This window comes from Falco punctatus (assembly GCF_963210335.1).
Source record: "Falco punctatus genome assembly, chromosome: 4".
NCBI lineage: Eukaryota > Metazoa > Chordata > Aves > Falconiformes > Falconidae > Falco > Falco punctatus.
The window spans coordinates 25,789,655-25,814,598 of record NC_137583.1 but is presented as its reverse complement, the minus strand read 5'-3'; the positions used below and the strand labels follow the sequence as shown (position 1 = coordinate 25,814,598).

Genomic DNA, 24,944 nt, shown 5'->3' with positions numbered 1-24,944 from the left:
TGCTGACTTGTCAGAAAAAGCTATAGAAAGCTTGTTAGTAGTAGCATACTTTAACTGAGATAACTTTGTTAGGAGTGATAGCAAGGCATATTTCTGCTTCCAGGTCTATACTATTAAAGTTGTGTGCTTATGGGGTGATAGAGCTTCTAACGGGGAATGATTTACAACGTGAATTGGAAAAAATGCTGCCATTTCATAATATGTAAACGCATCTAAGAATACTGACTTAGTCTACAATTTCTTAAGTTGCTGTTCTTATGAATAACTTTGTCCAACTTTCTTTTTTTTGGGGGTGGGGGCAGTGCCAGAACAAACAAAGACAAGTGTAAGCCAGCCTCAGCCTGTCACCTCTAACGGCACTTCCACAGTAACCAGCACTAATAATAATGCCAAGCGGGCCACAGCCAACAGTCAGCAGCAGCAGACCTTGCCTCGATACCCTCCTCGTGAAGTACCACCGCGATTTCGACACCAGGAACAGAAACAGCTTCTGAAACGAGGTCAGCAGTTACCAGTTATAGCTGCAAACCTGGGATCTACTCCTAAAGTATTAAACGGCCAGTCAGGAGGCAGCACTGTCACAAATAAACAGCCAGTGACCAACGGAGAAGTGCCGAACAGCAGCAAAAAACAGCCAGGTGAGGGGGCAGTACCTTGTTTTTCTTTAATTAAAGTCAAATAGTTTAAGTTCCATTATCAGTGAAATATTTGAGCTAATATTATTTCAACTTTAAATGTAAGCTGTAGCACGATGAGATATTTTTCTATGTCACACCTTAATATTAAACGTTGCAGGATGGTTTTGACCATCTTTGTGCAAGTTTCATACTGAAACTTACGATGCCTTAGTTGCTCATTGTTGCCAGTGGTGTACAATAGACATGCCTAGTTTTGAACAGATGTTGAAGCCAATATGACCACTGCTATGTTCTGAATTTCCAAATTTCCAGTCTTTATCCTAATAATTGATCTAAACTTGGTCATGGTACAAAGCATCTTTTTGCATCCAGCCTCGATACACAGATCTCACAAGGAAGAGCCTTTCAAACTTATTTCTCAGAGCATTCTGAACAGCATCTCAAGACTCTTTTATTTTCTCTTTTTTTTTCTTTTTTCATATCCAGAGTTACAGCTAGGGTACAAACTTGTTTAGAATTACCAGAACTGATTTTTGTTGTTAGGCTAGAGGTTTTTTCTTTGTTTCATCTGCCTGAAGCTTTGGTGTCCTACAAAATGGATCAGTCTTTACCTTTATTACTATTTAAGTATAATTATCCTTTGTTATTTTGGCTTGGCATGCATTCTTTTCAAATACCCGTTTAAGAGTAGTAAACTTATCTGTTACATGTGCATAATCTGCCACTCAGTGAATGTACTAGCATGCAGTTCAGTGAGTTTTTGAGGGCAGTCTGGTTTTGACTACAAGAGAAGTAACTTTCTTTTAGGAATCTAGATTTTCAAAGGGATTTGGTATTAATGCATGCTAACATGACGTTGGAGCAAACTTTCTTATTTTTATATTTTTTATTTATTTTTTGATGTTCATATAGCAGTGATGATGTAACTTGTTTCCACAGAGTTTCTTCTGAAACTTTACTGAATTCTTAAAATTAGTGTACTGTACACCACAAAGGATGTGACTTCTAGCCCCTTCAGTTAAAAAAAAAAAAAAATATTTCTGGAGTATAGCTTCGATATTTCAAGTTCTGGTTAAATTTTTAGCTGTCCTCATTACTGAATCTTGAAGAAGCATTATTTAAAATGAAAGTAAACAAAGCATTGGAAGCAGTTTATCCATGTGCCCCTTGAGGGATGTATCCGATAATACTTTCCAGTGTTATTTTTGTAACATACTGATATAACTCTTCACCATTCTAAGAAGTAATTTTTAAATAGTTAGTTTTGGTTTTGTTTTTTTTTACTTCACCTGTGTAATTTTGTTCCTGTCTGTAGTCAGGTTTAACCTTTCATATACTTGCCTGCTTCTAAGATGCAGCCTTTTCTCCAACATATATCCTCTAATGGTCAGATTCTATGGTAGCAAGTAGTGCTTTAAATAAAAATTCACATCTAATTTAAGAAGTACTACTTTTTATACAACCTGTTAAACCTCCTAATTGTATCCAGAGGATTTTTGGAGTATACTGTCCTTCATTTCACTTTTTGTGAACACCAGCCCAATATTTAAGTAGTTGGGGTCCCATTTATGTATTGCATTCTTACAGTTTTGCTCAATTTTGCTTGATTTTTTTCTGGTGTGGCTGGACAGCCTCTAGGCTGGGAGATGCTGACATGTCCCTGAGTGGCACTGCCACAATGCTGTACCCAGGGTCTGAGGCAACTGCTTTACTGGGAGTAGTTTGGCAGTTTGAATAATATGTTAATTATTTGAATAACATGTCTACATCCAGCTGGTAATGCAAAGGTTCTGAGAGCCTTTAGGTGAGAGAAAGGTTGCCCAAATCGCTTTCCCATCTTAAGAAAATATCTTTTCTGTAGCATCCTGTCCAATCTTTGTGTGCTATACTTGGGGTGTTCCCCTGTGTCCAAGGTAACTTGTCAGAACCAACAAGTGGGCAGCCAGGGTCTTGTTTCTTGGTGCCATGTAGCTGTATGCCTGAAAGATCTGTTTCCTTCTAGTATAACCAGGAATAATGTCTGGTTTGGGTGTTTTGCCATGTTGTTTGAGAAATGGAGGTAAGATGATAATGTAAAGAAAAATAATTTTTCAGGGCTGGATTTTTGTAACATCTTGTAATCTTGTCTAGTGAATTGTCTGTGTGGTATGGAGGTGGCCATAGTCCAGCAGCAGGCGAGAGTGACTTAATGCCTTTTGACACCTTTTTATCTGAAAGGAAATATTACTGTCATTTGCCTGTCTCGGTCTTACTCACTCACTCTCCCTAGTTCTTCTTTTAGCCTCGAATGGTAACTTCTAGGTACTCTCCACGTTGTTACCTCTGAAATTAAAAATGTCATGAAATTTCACGTATCTGCAAATCCCTTCCTATTGAAAGCATATCAGTGTACAGGCCATTTGGGTTAACAAATTTTATACCTTAACAGAGTATCTTTGAAGATTGTTAAGTTTTTTTACTTTTTTAAAGCATTATTTAATGGATATTGGGATTGGTCTGTATTTTAGGGCTAAAGGAAAAACTGTAGCTTGAAGTGTTGAAGTCAAAATTGCTGGCATCACTAATGGCTCCAGTTGTTTTATCTGTCATTCCCTGACAGACCCTGGGGTAGGATCTCTCCCCAATTCCAGCTGTGGACTTAACTGTTGGGTAGGTGCTTTGTAAAAGCCAGGGGACACAAATACTGCTAAATTTAAAGTCTTCCTTTCGTTGCCCTGGCCACAGTAAGCTAAGTCTTCAGTGTTGGAGAATTTTTTAATTGTATCAGTGGTCAAAAAAAGCCAAACAAACCTCTGTACTTGTGTTTTGCATGGACAATCATCTTCTCTTTTGAAAATTAACTTCTTTGTTTAGAAGTAAAGCTTAAGAAGGGATAGTCCTGAAGGCTGGGGGTGTTTCTGCTGATTTTAGGACATTTGGCATATCTTTTTAATAAAGACACGTGAGTGAAGCTCTTGTCATGTAGTACTTCTGGAACAGCTACGGTCTTGTACCAAGATGGTTATTTTAGGAAATTGACATAAGTAGCTCTTTATCAGAATGTTTTCATACCCAATTTAGTTGTTTGCTTTACTGAAAATTTTCCTCTGTGTGTAAACTTCACAGGAAAGGAAGGTCTTGAATGCTGCCTTGGTATGTTTGTTTGCCTCCATGCTTTGTAACGCATCCGAATAGCCAGGTGGTTATTCCACAATGAAATGATTTATACAGTGAACTAAAACATTTGCCAGCAGTAATTGCTTACAACTGTGGGACAGAACAAAACAGGAGAGCACCATCAGGATTCTGGCATTAATCCAGTGACTTGGATTCCTCCTTTGATGTGAGCGTGTCTCGCTTTATCCTTGTGCATCTTGCAGTGAAGCTGCAAAATTGTGTTACAGCCAGAACCTTAGGGAACAAAATGCTCTTACTGTAACTTTTGAGGGGTTTTTCTCAGTTGTTCTAGGAGTCGGGGAAGAAGTGGCAGTTGGGATTTGCAGATAGTAGTGATGGAGGTTGACTTAGTTTAGGAAACATTGCCTTAAATGTAACAGATATGGTCTCCAACTGTAAAATTTGTGAATTGGAAACATTGACTTCCATTTCATACACTACCTGTAGGAGGCTTGGGAGGAAGAAGCTATGAAAGAGTGGTAAATTGAAGTTCGTTATGCATACACTTAGGTTAAATCAGAGTTGGACCATACTTAGTTTTGTTTGCTAAATCAGGTAGCAAAATAATGACTTTCAGGTGGAGAAAGTGTGCCATTCAACAAAGTGATGCGAACTTGCTTAGAGTTTAAGGGGTGAACTCTGAAATTCTAAGTTAGTACAGTCAAAAATCAACTGATTTTGGTTTCAATGACTATAAATACTTCCTCTTTTTTTATATAAATCAGACTTTTAAAATCAAGGACATGTTAAGTTGGTTAATTAAATACCAAATATATAAAAACTACCTAGCAGTGGATATACTTAGTAAAAGCAGCAAAACTGCTAACAGTTAAATCTAAAAGCTACACGTAGGAAGCTGGATTTGCTATCAGTGTATCTCTTCCCTGTGGTGTGTTCAGCGCTGTGGGTGAGGCAATTCAGACTTGCTTATCGCTGGTACGGTTAGTGAGATTGAGAGAGGGCTCTTGAAAGAAACATTTCCTGGAAAAGGGGTGCTAATAAATGGTTTTATAGTAATGAGTGGTCTGGGGACTGTTCTCAAAATAAGTGCTAGTTTACTTAAGTAACACTGCTGTAATTTTCTTGCTTTTTTTCTTTTTTTTTTTCTTTTTTTTCTTTTTTTTTTTTTTTTTAGGCATGCCTCCCATTCGGGACTTGGTGAGCCACTCCCCTAACCAGTCAGGTTAGCTATTTAAATCTCACCTTTTTTCTGCACTCTGTGTGTTTGTAGTACTTACATGTTTCACACAATTTTGTCTGATTTTTTTATTCTTTGGCTTTTGTTTTTCAATAGCATGTGCTATGTGAATGACTGACTTAAGTACACTTGCTCTGTGCCATTATATACTGCTTTGGTTAAACATTTTTAATTTTCTTTAAAAATTCTAAAATTCATACCAAAAGAGATGTTTTGACTATGTGGCACCTTAGCTTTAAACTACTAAGTATTTTCTTTTTACCTTTATGCTTATATATTACATTGCCTCTTTGTGTGGTATTAATTGAATAATCTGTGCAAGCCTGTGCTTTACATCAGAGTCATTTCACAGCACTGTGAAGGAAATCACATCTGGGGGCCTTTCTGTTTTGACTGCTGAGTTTATGCTGAGCCACCACGTTCGTGGAGGCCTGCAGCTATGTATGTTGCTTCCTTGATATGATTGTGAAGAACAGTTGCTGTTTAAGTAACACCTTGGAGCGAATGTGCTGTGTGAGGACTTGACACGCTGTATGAAATGCTCTAGAGTAACGCAGGTGGTGCTGTAGGATGGTTTGTACTGGCTCTGTTTCTGGCTGTGCCATGTGCCTGGCAGGCTGCTGTGGGCATGGTGCTCAGGAGAACGTTTCATGGAATCATTTAGGTTGGAGAAGACCTTTAAGATAATTGAGGCCAACTGTTAAGCCAACACTGCCAAGCCCACCACTAAACCGTGTCCCTAAGATTCACATTTACATGTCTTGGAAATAACCCCCAGAGATGGCGACTCCACTGCTTCCCTGGGCAGCCTGTTCCGCTGCTGGACAACCCTTCTGGGGAAGGTGTTGCATCTCTTCTCTTTATCTTGCAGACTGCTCTCAAAGGGGTGATGTTAAACGTCCTCTCCTCTTCCCTTGTGTTAATTTAGCCATGCAGCAAGTCTGCAGTGCCAGTCCAGCACAATTCCGGGCCGGAGCCCTGGTGTGGGAGAGGAGAGGGCAGAGAGAGAAAGCGTGCAGGGCAGGCGGTCCCTTTTAGGAGAGCCAGCAGCTGTGCTGCGTTAGGTGCCAAGGGTCACTGTATCCTTGTCCTGGCTGCTTTCCTGTTCTGCATTTACAGTTAGGAAACTATTGCAGAGGCAGCCGGCTACATCTGCTAGTTTTTGAGTTGCAGTACTTGAAGAAGACACAAACAGACCTCAAGAGCTTTTTCTATACCACAAAGAAACAGAAATGTGATGTTAACAAACAAGTTTTATGGGGTTTGGTTTTGTAATTTCATAAAAAAGGTGCTTTTTAGCTTGTTTACTGAAAGCTAAAGAGCTTGTTTACCAAAATGCATTTTTGCATGGGGACCAAAGATGCAATAGTTGACAAGGTATAATATTGACAGTCTGTGGGTACCAGTATGTGCTGGAATTGGAAAAGGCAATGGGCAGCAAGAGTCAGGTATTTTTAAATTTATACTTCTCAATCCTACTGTTTCTTTTAGATCGTGTGATGGTACTTTAAAACAAACTAGCTACTTTAGAAAACACATACAGTTTTCTGCACATACATCCTGCAGGAGTAACTCAGAGCTAGAAAACATCAAATTACAAATTATTGAAAAAAATTTTAGCAGATTAGTAAATCTTAAGAAACTCAGGTTTGTGTAGTTTCTTCTTTTTTTTTTTTTTTTTTGTCCAGGATTTAAGCAGCAGAAGTTACAGTTGCAGCTTCTAGATAATTCTGGGGAGAAAACCAAGATATTACTGGCTCGTTTTGCTGTGCACCAAGTGTAGTATGTTGTTAGCTGTAATTTTCCAATTTTGAGGCTGGTTTTGTGGTATCTGCCAGATACAAAAAATCAGAGATAAAACCTTGCTTAATCAGTAGTTGTATACTTAATCTCAGAAGTTCATGGATTGTGGAGATTTAGATACGAATATTTCAGAACAGTGGCTCATACCAGAAATCATTAACACATGTTTATGTCTAGAAAAAGGACTGTTAGTCAAGGTATGTGATAGGATAAAATTCTAGATGACTGGAAATTAATCATTATATGCTGTTTGTGTATTGGCTTATTACAAACTGCATCACATCTAAATTAGATAATGGAATCTTAATAAAGACAAGCTTTATTTTTATGTATTCTATTGTTGTGCAAATAAGGGTTTATTTACCATTTCACTCTCCCTTGTAGTCATAACCTGTATCTCTTTCTCTACGCTGAACTCAGGCTGTTTGCCATCTGTATACTTTCTTGTTGCTTTTAAAATTGATCATATTATTGGGGTGATGCTTATGTAATCAAGTCTTTGTTTTGTTAGGGCAGTTTTTGATGCTGTTGATTCTCTTGTTTGTGAGAGAGCAGATAACTCTTAAGTTTAGTCATTTAATACAGGTTAAATGTCTTTTAAAAATATCAGCGTGAGATTTGAAATCTTGTTTTTTGGTGGTCAGTTGCTTCAATAGTACAGTTTTTTTTCTAATAACACATTAATAGGCAGATTCTGGGTTTTGTTCAGCTGAACACATCTTCCAGTTCTCCCAAGGATGCTGTGTGGTTCTCCTTCTCAAGACTGGGGAGCTGCCAGGCACTTGTAATTATTGCAGTGCTATTTCTACCTGCCATAGGTCTTTTTCCACTACTCCCAGTTCCAAACTGCTGTGCCATCATCTTTTGTTTCTCGTGTGGTAGTTACCATGTGAAGCTTAACGGATTGCTTGGACTCTTTCAAGCATCTACCATCTTGGTTGCTGGAGGAGCAGCAGGTTTCTCTGCTCTTTGCTATTCCAGGCTATGCACTCTTAGAGGCAGGCTCTTTGGCAAGATTCTTGTAGGCAATGTAGAATGGATAATATTGCTATTGATTAAAAATTAATTAAAAATAGACCAAAACTTGTTGCATATCAGTGTTATAGCAAACTGTCCATCGTAACTTAAATGTAAGCTGTTTTGATTTGTTCCTGCCTGTTTCCTTATAGATCATCAAGTTCATAAATTCAAATAATGTATTGTGTATGCTTTAACCTCTAAGTAGGCGGCAGTTTCGACTACCATCTTTAATGGCACAGATGCAACTCAGTTACTTGCCACTGAGCAGTAGGTAGGGGTTGGTGGGCATCAGGGTTTGGGGCTTCGGTGCTGTCACAGAATTGGCACTCCTTGTAGCAGAAGGGAGAAGCTGGTGAGACTGGCAGCTTCCTTTCAGACTTTGCAATTAACATGTATTTTTTTGAAAGACAAGAAGCTTATAAATTAGTGTTAATATTTTTAAAGTAGCCAGTCCCCAAGTGTTCTTTAAATAGCTTTTGAGACAATTATGGATTGGTAACTGTAACATTTTGTTACTGTTAGCTCTGTCTGTTAATGTGAACAAGTACAATTTCATGAAGGTATTTAAGCAAAGAAACTGCACCTTTTTCTAGTCAGATGTAAGGCATGAAATCCATTAAGAATGAGCAAGAGCTATAGAACATTTTTCCCCCTCTTATCTTCAGGTATATACATTTTTAATTTTCTAAGTAAAGGCAAAAAAGGAACATTACAAAGAAAAGTTGACAGTTTTTTTAAAAACCTGAACGTTTTAATGGGCAGAGAAGCGTAGTTTGCTATGTATACAGCCATTGAGCATTTATAATAACTAGTGTGGTTATTCTTTCAGTGCAGGCAGATACTAAGTAAAAAAACTTCACTAACGTTTTGTGCTTGTGTTCTGTTGCCAACTTCATTGCTATTTTCTGCAGACTTCACAGTTTCGTAGTTTCATTTTCTGGTGCACCTGACTGTTAAACAGTTGTGGTGCAGGTCTCTGCAGTAAATCTTTAGGTATATGAAATGAACACTGATAGCACTTTCTTTGTAGCAAATATTCCATGGTTCATGCATTTAACCGTGACATAAACCAAAGTTTATAAGTGAATTATGATGTAAGTCATCTTAATTCCCATGCATGATCAGCCTGTTTATTGAAAAAGAAGCAGTAGTTCTTACACAAGCGAAAATGAGAAGTATCAGTTCAGCTGCTGCACTTAATCTGTACTTCTGCAGCAACGCAGCTTTAGATTGGTCTTGTGGGTTTTGTGACTGATTGTTGTTGTACAAAAGAAAATATCCTAAAGGATTTTTACTTAAGAATTTGTATATAATGTCTTCTAATGGGAGTGGGAAGATGTCTCTTTCTCTGGCTACTGTCACATAGCAATTGGTACTGCTAGGTCAGTTTGATACCCTGCTTAGATTTCTGCCTTTCAGAATATCTTTGGTTTTATATGGTATCCTAGCTTTTAATATGCATATGTTTTTAGAAAATACTTTGTATGTGGTGATATAGAGTAATTTTTTTAAAAGTACTATTTCTCTGGAAAAAGAGAACAGTACCTTTAGAAGTGCTTCTTTGTGCTTTTGGTGAGAGTGCAGCTTTGTGTGCTGGTGAGAAGTGTTCTAGGTGATGCCTGTGGCGGTGTTCTGAGCAACTGTACTTGGCAGCTTTCTCTGTCACCTTCAGTGGCTATAGTGTTAAAATAAGCAAAATAATTTTCAGCTTAGTCTCTGTATTTTTCCCCTCTTCTGCTTAACGAAGTAATAATACTAAGTTTATAATAATGCTCTTGGACTTTCCTTCTTCCCTTTAGATCTGAACCACAGTGGTCTAGGATCCCATTATGAAAATTCTCACTGGGGACCAGTCTCTTCAAATAGTGACTCCAGCACAAACTGGGATAAAGTTATTGTAGACGGCTCTGACAAAGAAGCATGGCCATCAATCACTGGCAGTGACCCAGAGTTGACATCAGAATGTATGGACACTGACTCTGCCTCTAGCTCTGGGTCAGAGAGAAACCTCGTTATAATGGCTTCAGGGAGCACAGGTGGTGAAAATGATGGCATTCGAAATGGCATTGGACATGGTTCTCAAAATAAGTTTGTGGTTGGTAGCAACAGCAATAATGTGGGCAATGGAAGTATTAATGGGCCGTGGGGTTTATCCCACGGAACCATAATAAGCACATGTCAAGTTTCTGTGGATGCTCCTGACAGCAAATCTGAAAGTAGCAACAATAGAATGAATGCTTGGGGCACCATAAACTCTTCATCAAATGGAGGGTTAAATCCAAGCACTTTGAATTCAAATGGCAACCATGGTGCCTGGTCTGTGTTGGAGAACAATGGACATGCCCTGAAAGGGTCTGTAGGGAGTGGTAATCCTGGCACAAATATTCAGTGCAGTACCATAGGTCAGATATCTAATAGTCAGAGTATTAACTCTAAAGTGGGTGGTTCAGCCCATGGTTCCTGGGGAAGCCTTCAGGAAAATTGTGATTCTGAAGTAAATGGTACAAGGAATGTTTCATTCAGTGGGCAACCTCAAAACCTTAACACTGAAATGAATGGACCAAATAACACTACTAACTTTATGACCTCTAGTTTACCAAACTCTGCTGGTTCAGTGCAGATTAACGAACTGCCTAATAATACAGGGCATGGGGCCTGGCGTGTGAGCACAATGAATCATTCTCAGATTCAGGCCTCTCCAGTTACAAATGGCACTTCCATTTCTCATCTTAGCAATGGTGAGGCGAAAAATGGTGGATCTTACGGTACTACATGGGGTGCCTATGGTTCTAATTACTCTGGAGACAAATGTTCAGGCCCAAACAGCCAAGCTAATGGTGACACTGTGAATGCAACTCTAATGCAGCCAGGCATCAGCGGGCCTGGCAGCACTAACTTTCAAATCAATGGGAATAAAGGAGGAGGGGTGTGGGAGGCAGGGACAGTCAACTCCCAGAATATGCTGTGGGGAAGTGGAAATGGTGCAAGTGCTGGCGGGAGCAGAAGAGGATGGGGCAACCCTGCACAAAACACTGGCACTAACATTTCGAACGGGGAGTGGAGTAAACTGCCTAGTAATCAGCATTCCAATGAAAGTGTGAATGGAAACAGCAGGAAGTTTACAAACGGATGGAAATCTACTGAGGAGGATGACCTTAACAGCCAGAGTTCTGCTGCTTCTCAGATAACCGAGCAGAACAGCGCATGGGCCAAAACAGGTACGGGGGACAGCGAAGGTAGTTCGGAGAGCACTGGATGCCATGAAGACAGAGTAACGACGGAAGGACAGAATCGAGAGAGAAGGAAAGTTGACCAGCATGCATTACTCCAAAGTATAGTGAACAGAACTGACTTAGATCCACGTGTCCTTTCCAACTCTGGTTGGGGACAGACTCCAATCAAACAGAACACTGCCTGGGATACCGAAACATCACCAAGGGGTGAAAGAAAAACTGACAATGGGACAGAGGCCTGGGGAGGCTCTGTGACACAGACTTCCAGCTCAGGGGGGTGTGTGGATAGACCTAGCCCTAACAATAATGATACCTCATCTGTATCAGGGTGGGGAGATCCAAAGTCTGCTACAAGGTGGGGAGACTCCAAAGGGTCAAACAGCCAAGGGGGGTGGGAAGAAGATTCTGCTGCTACAGTAATGGTCAAGAGCAATCAATCATGGGGAAGTGGCAAAGAGGAAAAGTCATCTTGGAATGATGCACAGAAGATGAAACAGGGATGGGTAGATGGACAAAAGGCCAGCCAGGGTTGGGCAGTTTCTGCTGGTGATAGCTGGGGTGAAAATTCAAGAAGTAACCATTGGGGTGAGACTAAAAAATCCAGTTCAGGAGGTAGCAACAGTGACAGATCAGTATCTGGTTGGAATGAGCCAGGTAAATCGAATTCTGTTACTTGGGGAGGTAATAATACAAACCCAAATAATTCTTCGGGATGGGATGAGTCTGCAAAGTCTAATCAGAACCAGGGCTGGGGAGACCCTCCTAAATCCAATCAGCCTCAAGTTTGGGGGGATTCGTCAAAGCCAATCAACTCTCCAGAATGGAACAAACAAGATGTTGGCTCTTGGGGAGCACCATCTGCCACAAACAAACCCCCAGGGTCAGGCTGGCTGGGTGGGCCGATGCCGGCACCAGCAAAGGAGGAAGAACCCACTGGCTGGGAGGAGCCATCCCCTGAATCAATACGCCGTAAAATGGAAATTGATGATGGAACTTCTGCTTGGGGTGATCCAAGCAAATACAACTACAAAAATGTGAATATGTGGAATAAAAATGTCCCAAACAGTAGCAGCAATTCAGACCAGCAAGCACAGGTACATCAGCAGCTACTGTCTTCAAGTGCCATGTCTAGCAAGGAGAGCAGTTCGGGTTCTGGTAAGACTTGGTTTTACACAAATTTGTGTTTTCTGTTAATTACAAAACAATTCATTTGTTCTTGCTTCATATAACTGTTTTAGTTTCCAAGTGGAAGGGGGAAGGTCCCAGTGAAGTATCACTTTTATTTATATATATATATATATAAGTAACAGCACTGCTCATAGACGCTTGATGCTTTTTTACACAGATTGGAAGATCTGTTCTAGTTTTAAGTAGTTTGAGTAATAAAGGCTAGACAGCTCTACTTGAATTCTGGGGTGCTGGAACACAGAGAAAATATTTAAAGTAGCATCTGAGGAACAAAAGTCTTTCTCTTCATTTGATTCTAAACCAGTTAAAATGTATTGTTGCCACAGAGCACCCCCACCCCAAAAAAAAAAAAAAAAACAAAAAAAAAAACCAAAAACCATTGAGCTGCTTCAAGATGGAATGAAGGGTGATGGTTTTATATGGACTCAAGATCAGACTTTCTGATCTTGTAGTTTTGGGAGCAGTGAATGATGATACTTGCGGATGAGCTTGTGTGGTATTTAGGAAATATTTTGTGCTCTGTCTCTTTCAAGTGTGAAGAGGCATAGCTTAAATGTAACAAGCAGCTCTTAGGAGCTTAATATCTTATAAATCTCTATTATCAAAATGTAATTCTTTACATATGAAATTCATATTTTTGTGAATTAATTTTTTGTATGCAGCAGCTTACAGTTGTAATAGTTACCTTCGTACAATATGTAAATGTGTACTAATACGCTTTTTGTTGTATGTTACGGATATAGAAAAGGCAAAACACTTGAGTCTCTTTTTAGATAGCTTTTTTAATCCTGTTTATGAACATGCCAGTAACTCATACTGCTTTAAAAAGGTTGGGGAGAGCCTTCTACTCCAGCCACTACTGTAGATAATGGAACTTCAGCGTGGGGTAAACCCATGGATACTGGTACTAGCTGGGGAGAACCCATCAGCGATGCAGCAGGCACCTCTGGCTGGGGAAACGCTTCTCTTGGTCAACAGGCTTCAAACAAACCTGGTGAGTGCTTTCTGCATCATCTCTGAATAAAGGTATTTGAGGATGGTGAAATACCTCTATAGAAGCTTTACATTTTTGAGGGCTTCTTTGTCATGGAGTAAAGATCAAACAACTTCTGGGTTAAGGGCAGTTAGCTGCTGCTGAAATGTTAATGTGCTGTATTTTTTTCTCAACCAGGGCCTAAATCTATGCAAGATAGTTGGTGTGGAGATGATATGCCATTGACAGGCAGTCGTCAGACCAGCTGGGAGGAAGAGGAGGATGTAGAGATTGGAATGTGGAACAGCAGTTCTTCTCAAGAAGCTAACCCATCTTTAAATTGGCCACCGTATATGAAAAAAATGCCCACAAAGGTAATGAGGAGGTTGAGTCAGGGTTTTCTGCCCTGTTGCCATTTCTAAAAGCTAAGTCAGAACAGATTGCTGCACGGAGTGGGAGTGCCATTAAGCTTTGATCTTCATTCATAACATTTTATGATGTAATTTAAGCAGTAGGTGGTAAACATCTTCCGAGTATTACAAGAATTCCTTTCTGTTTTTAAGGGAATAATGAAAGGTGGAAATAAGCAAGATGAAACATGGATCAATCCATTCATTAAGCAATTCACAAATCTCAGTTTTTCAGTAAGTATTTACCTTTACCTGGCTTTACTGCCTTCTTAACAGTGCTAGTTATAATTCATAAAGATTAAAATGCTTAATTGCCTAGTGTTCATTTTCATAGTATTTTACTTCTCTTTTTGTCTCCCTTCTGTCACCCAGCCCTTTTCCTTGCACCCTCGTTAAAAAAGGACCCATTTATTTATAAAAAGTGTTTTTGTAAACACCACCCAGGTATTCATCCAGTAGTCTGATGTTTTACTTAATGTTATGTATGTATTTTGGTGAAGATACCAGTTTTCAATTGGATAACAACTGAAGGGAGAAAATACTTTTAAAATAGTGTCTGATTTGTCTCGATTTTTTTTTCTTGCAGGTTTGAATTGAAATAGTATATAGGAATCTCTTGGTTTTAGCTTTTAAAAATATTACTATTAAATAATTGTAATTCATTTTATTGCTTCAGAGAGAATCACCAGAAGAAACCATACAGAGCAATAAGATGGACATGTCTGGAGGTAAGAATAGGAGAACTTAGCTGGGTTTTATTGCTTTCCTTTCCAGTCTCTCTCAGTTTCCTTCTGTAAACTACTTTTTTTAAAACTATAGATAATATATATAGTTATAGCTATAGTTACATGTATGTTTCAAAAAAGAAAAGGAATACCCTTGGAGAGAAAAGAATTTGTGTGAGTAATGTTACCACCTGAATCACCTGGTTGCTATAGTAATATTATCCGTAAATCAATCCAAGCTTACATATATTAAGCTGACATGAAAGAATGTTTTCAGGGTGTGGTGGCGTTGTTTCTTGTAATACAAGTATCTAGATTGCCTTCTGGGTACCTTCACTAAGTACGAACAGAAGTGTTCCGAACACCACGCTTGCTCATTGTGGTTCATTCTTGGAAACACATTTTTGGTTCTAACTGTTAAATTAATACTGTGCAATTGTTTTAGAAACTCTTGAACTTGAGTGTAAAATGACTTGTGAGCAGTTTTATTTTTATTTGAATCCATTGACTGTTACGATTCCTCTAGCAAATAAAAAATAATATAATTCTTTAATATGTTAATAATGATGTTTTATAACGATAGAATATTTAATTAAAAGTAATTGTAGCATTTTAGGTTTTATTGTAGTTCCACTCCTTTTATTCCAGTTTAAAATAGAGAATTTTCACTTTTGGGCTCATAGTCTGTTGTGTAAAGAAATTGTTCTTTGAATTCTAGATTTTATTATTAATGGCAAGCCTTATATTTAAATTACTGCAATTTTTAAAAAATTTGGATTCAAAGCATCTGCTTGGAAAGTAATTACTTTGCACTGCATGCAGTAAAGTATTAAATTGACTCCTTTATTACTGCTCGTATTTTGATCTTCCAGCTTGCCTAGTAGAATTAATGATAAAAAATAAACTTAAAATTTGCTTTTAATAAACACAAATACTTTAAATTTGCAAGGGTTTTTTTTTGGTTGTTGTTTTTTTAAACTAAATAGTGGTGTTTTTTTAACTGAATCAAATTAAAGAGCCTCGGAAATATTACACAAATGTAGGGGAAGTGATAAAGATACCTCAAAGCCAAGACAATGCTTATTGCTACTAATAAAAAAGGGGGGGGGGGCATTCATAACTGGAAACTCAAGTTTAAACAACTGTACTTGGTTTTAAGAGAAAACTGAGAATAACGTTTTGTGAAGCCTAGCAAAATGTTCTAATGCTCTGCTGATTCCAAGTTTTGCGTTATCTAAAGGCACTGATTCATTGTTTCAAAGTTTCCTTTCCCTTGTCAGTAAAGCCCTGAGAGTTTAAAGCTGAACTGATGTTTTCTTTTATTAGTATCTAGCTTGAGAGCAGTATTAGTTCAGCTCTTCATAAGCATAAACTGATTTCTAGTACACCTGGAAAACTGAATAATCCTTCAATGTTTTATTCACATCTCTCACCTTTTCTTAGGGTTATTGCAAGATAAGCGGATGGAGATGGATAAGCATGGCCTCAATGTTGGAGATTACAATCGTGTGGTTGGAAAAGGCCCTGGTTCTCGTCCTCAAATTTCCAAAGAGTCTTCCATGGATCGCAGTCCTTACTTCGATAAGGTTAGTAGGTGTCTTGCTGGTGGACACTTCTGAATTTCTTTGACTCTGCATTCTAAGTAGTTACCTGTGTGCTCCTTAGCTTTCTGCGTTTAGTGGAGAGGAAAATTAGGGGTTTCTTGTTAATCCGTAAGATAGATTTAGTTCTTTTTAACTTACTGATACATAATACTAAGCACTTTCTGTAGCCCATTTGCAGTGCAAATGACTAACCTGATCTCTTTTGTTTTCTGCCTATTTCCTGCTGGTGCTGGACTGTCATGTGACTCTTCCCTTCTGTTCCTGGCAATGGTTTCTCCCTTCTGCTTGCTTGCTGGCTGGTTGTTGCGCATCGGTTTGTCTGTCCCATCAGGATGGCATTGTAGCAGACGAGTCCCAAAACATGCAGTTTATGTCCAATCAAAACATGAAGCTTCCCCCTTCAAATAATGCACTACCTAACCAAGCCCTTGGCTCCCTAGCAGGGCTGGGTATGCAAAACTTGAATTCTGTTAGACAGGTAAGGCTGTGTGCATATCCTTGGCATGTTATTTGACAGCATTTAATACAGTTTGATGTAACTTCCTAGCTACCTATGTGATTGATACATGTTTAACTTCTAATTCAAATGTATAGGGGTGGGAGAAGCAGCAGCAGGTTATTGTCACTAACTGTCCATCCTTTCCCCAGAATGGCAATCCCAGTATGTTTGGTGTTGGTAATATAGCAGCACAGCCCAGGAGCATGCAGCAGCCTCCAGCACAACCTCTTAATTCATCTCAGCCTAATCCACGTGCTCAAGTGCCTCCTCCATTACTATCCCCTCAGGTAACCGAGTGCATCGCAGAATGGTTTGGGCTGGGAGGGACCTTTAAAGATCATCTAGTCTAACTCTCAGGGTTGCAGGGGATTTCTACCACCCGCATACTTCACAGCCCTGGATATAAAACATTCTCTTCATAAACTACCAAAACGCTGCTTCAGAAAATTGTTTTTTGTTTATTGGTGTTGCTGATACTTACTCTGTAAATATATGAAAACATGTTTGGCTTGATGAGCGTTTCAGAAACAAGGCAACTGTTGACCAGGGGTCATAATGTTCTACATCTAGTATAACTTACTGCATGTCACTGTCAGTCACTCTTCATACTGGTCTGTTTTGCAGGTTCCAGTATCATTACTGAAGTATGCACCAAACAACGGTGGCCTGAGCCCACTTTTTGGCCCACAACAGGTAGCCATGTTGAATCAACTGTCCCAGTTAAACCAGCTTTCTCAGATCTCCCAGTTACAGGTAAGCTAACGAAGGTAGTCACTCGGTGTTCTGTTTGAAAGTCTAAGTAGAGACTTACGTCAGCTATAAACTGTTCTTAAAAAAACCACCACAAAACACTGTCTCCTAGCGGTTGTTGGCTCAGCAGCAAAAAGCGCAGAATCAAAGAAGCATGCCTTCTGGTGGTCGTCAACAGCAGGAGCAGCAGGTAAGTAAAGACGTTTATTATTAACTCTTCAAACTATCCTTAAAAGCTGTTTTTCGTCCTGAGCTGCATTTCTTGTTCTAAATTGTATTAAAGTGTGCAAGAGTTAATGGGATTTTGACAAGCTTTAAAGGAGTGACTTAGCTTAATGCTGGGGTTTGCTGTGCTAAGATGCATGGAGCACAAAGATGCATTTCATTATCTTTCTTTAAATGTGCCAAAGCTTTTGCCTATTCATATTGTAACTGCTCTGTTTTTTCAAGGGTCGGTCTCTTAGTATGCAGCAACAGATGATGCAACAGTCCCGTCAGCTTGATCCAAACCTGTTAATGAAGCAGCAAACTCCACCCTCTCAACAGCAGTCACTCCATCAACCCACCATGAAATCTTTCCTCGAGAATGTTATACCCCATGCTACTCCTGAGCTACAAAAAGGGCCATCACCAATAAATGCATTCAGCAGCTTCCCTATAGGTGGGTTTCTCCGTGCTGATTTCATACTGTCATTAATGCTTATGTGACACACAACCTTTCTTTTCCTGTTGCATGCCTCCTCTGAAAACAATAGCGACTATAAATCCTGTTAGCACTTACGATTTTAATGGAAGGACTAATTTTTTGTGGGGCTTATCCCTTTATCTTTGTTCACCAAAGATCTTTTTTTCACAAGTACACTTCCAGAAGTGACTGTGTTTCAGTGCAAAATGCTTTACATTCTTAAAAAATGTCTGTCTCTTTTTATTTCTCTTTTATCCTCTGGGTTCCAAGGATGATACAAAGTCCTTCTGCAGTTACGATTCCTGGAGCTAAAGGACTTTTAGGAGTAGAATCCATACAAAGAATCCATTGATGTGGTCTTATTTCTTTGGCATTTAAAAACCTTTTCATTGAATCTGGAGTTGCATAGGTAGAACAAAATGTCAATTTCCCTTTTAGTGGTTTTGTCTAGGAAAGAAAGCTTTTAGCTCTGCATTTTTAAGGAACGGTTGTCTCATTTCAGGCAAAATGTCTGAACATTTATAAATACAAACATCTCCCGTTTCTTTCTCCCTACATTTCCAGGCTTCTGTCCAATTTCTACTTCAGAAATTCCAGGCTTGTATATTTTCTCCTTACTTTAGGTCCCTTTTTAATGCTATCTTGTACTTACTACAGCTGTTTACCATTTACCTCTGTTCCTTATCCCTATTTTTTTACTCCTCTTCAGTTTGCTTTTCTTCTATTTTATTCTAATCTGATCATTTCTGTTGGGCTGATTTCCTTTGCATTCTCATTGCCCTTTGTAGAAAACTTTTTTTAATAGAGACTGCTGCTGAAATCCTTGTGCTTATAGGTGGTGTCACGGAGCCAGTGGGTCAGTGCAGGCCATGCTGTTGCGCTGCATGTGGCACACCGGAATTCTGCTTGTGGCCAGTCTTAAGCCCAGGCTGCTGCTTAATAGTTGCTGCTGATGATTGGCATCAATATCTAACTACTGCTTTCATTCAGGGGGCAAGGCATAAAAATCAAGTTTGTTTAGCTATTAGAGACACTAGGTTAGTTCTAAGGAAAGGAATATTTAACTTGCTCGCTGAACTTCATGCTGAGTAATTGCATCCTGCCTACATTGGGTTCCTTGCTGTTTTGTTTCTTGAGTTGAATTGTTGTATACTATTAAGTAGCTGCTTTCTCACCTTGATCATTGCCACATTTCAGGAACCTGCAGTGTATGTAAGATTGGTTTGAGATCTCTCAGGAGTCTGCTGCAGTATACGTAAGAATTCTTTGGGATCCCTTTGGAGCAGTACTGTATAGTGATATAAGCAAGTGGAGCCACACTCAGTCCACAAATAAAAGCTTATGGGTAGAAATAGTAGATTGCTGGAATTTCTTCACCCTTTAGTGAAAAATTGAGTCAAGAGGAGTATTGGTAGCATCCTCCAAATGCACAAAGTATAGTAGTGTAGTCATGTGAGAAGGAGCTGAACTTGCCGAGTTGTCTTCTGGAAAATCTTGCAGGTATGTTACTTTCTCCGTGTTCTAATATCAGTGTCAGAAGACCTAGCAACAACGGCAGGGAGGTCCTCTTTACATTCTGGGGAGCTCAATTTGTCAAGGTTCACTAGTTATCAATATTCATCAAATGCAGAGGTTGGGGGGGGTGTGTGTGTCCTTATCTAGTTGACCACTTCTGCAGTCGTATCTCAATTCATTGATTATGTATTTCTGATAATAGAAATAACCTTTTTCTGCCAAATAGTGAGTATAGCTGAACAATATGAGATCTTTCACAATTGGATATGAAAAATTACTTCTGGGAAGACTGTTTAAATTATAGATTATGTCCAGGGGCTGATGTTCGTCCCTCAGTCCACAGATTTCAAATACGGAGCTATGGACGTACATCTGTGCCTGCCAAGGGGCTGGCATTAACCTTATCAGATGGGTTTGCCTATCTGCCAGCTCATGATCTTTCTAATCCTTCTTGTAGAGGTCTGTCTTCTGCATGCTTCTTCACAGTTAGGAGGAGGGTTACTGCTCTGCAGAGGTTATTACTCTGACAACAACAAAAAGCCAGAAAGAGAGGTGTCAGAAACTGGATTGATTGGACTCTTCCTTTTTTCTGTTTCAGCTACTGATAATTGTTAAATTTCTTAACATTCAGCTGTCCTGTTTGTTACAAGGAACTTTCTCTGAGGCTTTTCAAGGGACTGCTTTTCTGGCATCAACATCTGCTCATGCCTGCCTTTAAGAAAAACAAGCAAACAAAAAAACCCAAACAAACAAACAAGCCAGCTTCTATATGACAGTGAATATTGACTTAACAAACTTAAGCGCTAGTTTGCAGTGCTGAATTTGAGAAGTTCCTTGTGTGTGTCTGGCCCTAGGTTAAAATGTTGTAGTGGTTTATTTTCAGAAATGAAGTAAAGAAATCTGAAGGGCTGGAAATCTAACCAGGTATGGCTATGAATTAAAGATTCTTACAGACCTGGAAGGAGAGTAGGCATGCCAAAGTCAAAAGCGTGGGCACATTGTCCAAGCCCAGAATAGCTGGTTCTCACAGGTATTTGCATTGATTTGCGTTGCCATTGTCTTGATTCTCTGGCAAATAAACATTTTGCAATACAGACAACAGTTCAGAACAGGTGAAGACAAGTTTTGTTTGTTTTCTCTTATGCATTTTTAATATTCGGTGTGAACAGGGTAAATGGAGAAGGGGGTTAGTATTACTTGCGCACTTCCATGCGAAGTGCTTCTCTACCTGTGGTTCAGAAGCTGGCAAGGTGTCATGTTGAACTGCCCAAATAAGAATGGGAGTGAGCTGGTAACTGCACTAGTACATAACTTCTGGTCAGTAGGGATGAGTACAGACAGCCCCTGCTGCTGAGAGAAAAGTGTCTTTTAGCACTGAGCATAGCTCCTCTAAGTGAAGTACTTTACTTTGTATAGTTGAGATCAGTTGTTGTGCTGGTGCTAAGCTGGTATTAAAAATGCCACTTTTTTTAGATGTTTATATTTTAGTTTCTCTGACTTCCTAATGGCTTCTTCCACTGACATTTTTGCATGAAGACATCAGCTGAGAACTTCAGAGTGCTTTGCATTGCTTAGCTTAGCTTCTGTCTGTAGTAAGTTCACTGTATTAAATGCTAGAATGTTTTTCAAAACCAGAGACTTGGAAGCATGAAATAACCGTAGTAATATGCTCTTAAATGTTTATTACAATAGTGGTAATTAGCAGAAGAAAAACATTTAGTCTGTATTTCATAAGCTGTATGTTTGTAGGAATGAACTCAAACTTGAATGTAAACATGGATATGAGCAGTATTAAAGAGCCACAATCTCGACTGAGGAAATGGACTACAGTAGACAGCATTTCTGTGAACACATCATTAGATCAAAACTCCAGCAAACATGGTATGTTATAACATGTCATTAAGTAACAATTGATGTTACACATCAGATTTTCATGTTCTGGATATAAAAATGCAGGTTTGCTGTATTTAGGCCTGTAGTTGTAACTACCACATTGCTTGTAGGTGTCAGAATTTGTATTGTGTTGTCTGTACCAAAGTTGCTGCTTGTCTTCCACAGCAGCCAATAGCTTTCATGAATGTTTTTACTTACAGAAGTGATCTTGCGATCAGATTTAGTAGAATCATCGTATGGAATTCCTTTTTTAACCAGACTCTTCAAGTGTGACTATTGCTACTAGCTTTACCTTAATCTGGATTGGAATGCTTCATATATTTTTAAACCAAAAGCTTTCTAGCTTTTTTTTCCACCCACTCTGCTGGCCTTAAGGTGACTTAATGGAGATTTAGCTCTCTGTGTGTGCATTCTGGTCATGTCTGACATTTTTAGTTGCAGGTTTTGGTTATGAATGTGTGTATGTTGCATTCTAAAAATGGGGAGAGCTTAGAGGGGATAGACTAGTACCATTGCTGTACTTGGTTTTAGAGGAGGCAGACTTGGTTGCTTCATATTTCATTCCAGTAATCAGGATTCATGAGACATTTCAACTGTTTCAGTTGCTTGAAATCTCATCCAGTTAAAATTTGAGTCTATAGCAGAAAGGTTCTGTGTCTAAAGATAGTTATGAAATGTCTCCAGTCTCCCGTTACCGTTCAGTCTTTAGATTGTTTGGATATTTTTAGATTTGTCAGCTGCTTTACTACTATGAAATGACTTGCTGTCTTAAGCTTCGAGTGGAGCTACTCTGCCACTGCGCTTCTGAACTTCATCTGTTGTCCACAGAAGTCAGAAGTGTTGGTGTCACTTTAGCTGTAGGTAATGTTTTCTGAATAGTATTAGGAATGGGATTTTTTGAACTCCATATTGCACTGAATCCCTAGTAAAAGTCATCTCTTCCCTCAAAACGGTAGAATGTCTTTGGCTTTGTTGTCTAATAACTTTTAAACTTCTCCTTACAGGACTTGCACAGAATCGAATAGATTCTGTATGGTGCTTTCATTCCTTGCTCTGCCTCCAGTGATATTTTTTTTATATATATATATTTTTTCCCCCCTCCCAGGAATATGAGTAGAATTTACAGAGCTTTGCAGTAGCTAAAGTTCCTTCAGATTTTGTAGAAGCTTCTTCCAGGAGCCCTCTTATCACAGAACATACTCACTACCCCTTGTTACCCAGTTGGCATCTCAGGAGTATGCTTTTACCCTCTTGAATTAATATCATGCTTGAATTTAATATGTATACTTTTTCAATGTAATGATTTCATGGGAAATTATTCCTATAGTTTTTTCCTGAATTATTCAGAGACATTTCATTTTAGATTATATGTCATGTGGGAGTATAACTTGACATCATAAAGAGGACATATATATGCTGCTGTATAGTTCATGAATGCTTTACAGGGGCATGTTTTTATATATCTGGAGGTATGTAAAAATATCAAAATCTGATCTGAAAAATACTTGATGACTGATTTGGGTTTTTTTTTTTTTTTTTTTAATTAGGTGCTATTTCAAGTGGTTTTAGGCTGGAAGAGTCTCCATTTGTTCCATATGACTTTATGAACAGCAGTAATTCACCAGCCAGTCCTCCTGGATCTATTGGGGATGGCTGGCCCCGTGCCAAATCGCCTAATGGCTCTAGCAGTGTTAACTGGCCACCAGGTATGCGACACTGGTGCTTATTCTTTGCATGGTTCTTACTGTTCAGCTGTATTTCTTCTGGGTTCCTTGGTCATTACATGTGGAGGGGGCAAGGAAACAGCCTACAGAAAAGCATTAAGGGTATGTTTTTTAAGCAGATATTGAGAGCAGTAGTTTTACTGCACAAACAGAAGTATATTTCCCTGCTTTGAGATTTTACCCTGGTGAGATGGGACCGGAAAAACCAGAAATTAAGTGAACGAAGGTGGCTGAATTAAGTAAATTAAATGCTTAAAAGGTTTTAGATTTTTAGTCATTAAGAGCTATATTGTTTAGACAGCTGTTTCCTGTTTAAAGAAAAAACAAAACAAAACAAAACAGAAGGAAAGAAAAGAAGCTTCTTTTTTGAATCTCTTATTCCTAGAGTTTCGTCCTGGTGAGCCGTGGAAAGGTTATCCAAACATCGACCCTGAAACTGACCCTTACGTCACTCCTGGCAGTGTCATAAACAATCTTTCAATTAATACTGTGCGGGAAGTTGACCACCTCAGGGACAGGAACAGTGGTATGTTCACTTGCTACATTTTCTAATTAATTGCGTACTAATCTTCCTTCAGTCGTGTAGAGAGACTGTTTACTTGGAGATGTATGTGCTACTTGCTCGTCTCCTTGTTTGTCTTTTGTGTTGTGGATTTCACTGCCGAAAAGCTCATCTTTGGCTCAAGCACTGCTGCTTGATGCAATGCAACAGATATTCCAAGAATGCGGGTGGCATGAGTGAACGCTGCTGATCTGCATTCTGATGTAATTCTGTGTACAGAGAGGCAGCGGGTTTGAAAGTAGGCAAGCAAAACTTGGCAGTCTGGCCATTGCGGTAGCGTAACTAGCTTTGCTCACGGTGAGCACAGGGTGCTTCCTGCTGTTGAGCGTGCTTGCTGCCCCATGCCTTGGGATCAAGGATGAGGACTGAGGAGTGGAGGAGGTCCCTCGGCTGACTGTGCAGACATGTTCAGTCTGGAGTACAAGTCACGCCTTTTAATTGTATTGCATTTGCGATGCGCTGTGCTCTGACTGGATTCTGTCTTTATTTTAGGGTCATCCTCATCTTTGAACACCACGCTGCCTTCAACTAGTGCCTGGTCATCCATTCGTGCCTCCAACTACAATGTTTCCCTCAGCAGTACAGCACAAAGCACTTCAGGTGATGTCTGCTTATATTGCTCTGAGCTGGTGTTTCTTCCTTTTCACCGTATATTCATAAAAAAACAGTCCTGAGGTCTCACTGGAGTGGTAACTTCACTAATTTTCAAAGTAGCTATTTTGATTTTAATTTAGCAGCTTTTATTTGTAGCAAGGTGACGGTTCCAGCAGCACAGTGATTATGGTTGTCTTTGTATGTCTTCTAGTAGCCAGAAACAGTGATTCCAAATCAACATGGTCTCCTGGATCAGTCACTAACACCTCTCTGGCTCATGAGCTGTGGAAGGTCCCTTTGCCACCTAAAAGCATCACTGCTCCGTCCCGCCCACCTCCGGGGCTAACAGGCCAGAAACCACCGTTGTCCACTTGGGATAATTCCCTTCGTTTGGGTGGAGGATGGGGAAATTCTGATGCCAGATACACCCCTGGTAAGGATGCCTTTTTGTGTATGAAGGTTTTTTGTTTTGTTAGCAAGTTAGGGAGTCTCCTGCACATTTGGTTAGTTAATCTGTCACGGTTAGCTAACATCTGTACCATTTGTCTTGCCAAAAGCAAAAGCTGGTCTATATATCCTAAACTGCATTGCGGCAGACTTTCTACTGATTAAACAGGGGGGAAGGGCTAGTTACTGTGTACAGGGGTAACATGGATGGCACTAACGTGTTTTCTGTCCTTATCATGAACCATCTCTCCAAGCACTTTCTGAGTTTGACATCTGTGCAGCTGAATGCAGTTGCCTGTTAAGCATTTTTCTCAGAGTGGCTCATAC

At 39.4% G+C, this 24,944-nt stretch overlaps 1 protein-coding gene across 4 annotated transcripts in view; it reads left to right on the top strand.

Moving 5' to 3' along the window:
- The window catches only part of TNRC6A (trinucleotide repeat containing adaptor 6A), a 56,421-nt gene that overhangs the window by 27,756 nt on the left and 3,721 nt on the right, over nucleotides 1-24,944 (top strand). For 2 of the 4 annotated variants that reach the window (XM_080384402.1, XM_080384400.1), the window contains 17 exons: nucleotides 303-638; nucleotides 4,930-4,977; nucleotides 9,615-12,203; nucleotides 13,066-13,230; nucleotides 13,408-13,583; nucleotides 13,773-13,853; nucleotides 14,296-14,347; nucleotides 15,788-15,930; nucleotides 16,597-16,734; nucleotides 17,072-17,200; nucleotides 17,310-17,387; nucleotides 17,648-17,858; nucleotides 21,147-21,278; nucleotides 22,838-22,996; nucleotides 23,400-23,540; nucleotides 24,069-24,176; nucleotides 24,382-24,603. In XM_080384402.1, coding sequence (XP_080240528.1) covers nucleotides 303-638; nucleotides 4,930-4,977; nucleotides 9,615-12,203; nucleotides 13,066-13,230; nucleotides 13,408-13,583; nucleotides 13,773-13,853; nucleotides 14,296-14,347; nucleotides 15,788-15,930; nucleotides 16,597-16,734; nucleotides 17,072-17,200; nucleotides 17,310-17,387; nucleotides 17,648-17,858; nucleotides 21,147-21,278; nucleotides 22,838-22,996; nucleotides 23,400-23,540; nucleotides 24,069-24,176; nucleotides 24,382-24,603 — 4,908 coding nt within the window. The remainder of the gene's footprint in view (nucleotides 1-302; nucleotides 639-4,929; nucleotides 4,978-9,614; nucleotides 12,204-13,065; nucleotides 13,231-13,407; nucleotides 13,584-13,772; nucleotides 13,854-14,295; nucleotides 14,348-15,787; nucleotides 15,931-16,596; nucleotides 16,735-17,071; nucleotides 17,201-17,309; nucleotides 17,388-17,647; nucleotides 17,859-21,146; nucleotides 21,279-22,837; nucleotides 22,997-23,399; nucleotides 23,541-24,068; nucleotides 24,177-24,381; nucleotides 24,604-24,944) is intronic. The other 2 variants (XM_080384401.1, XM_080384403.1) reach the window with 2 other exon arrangements.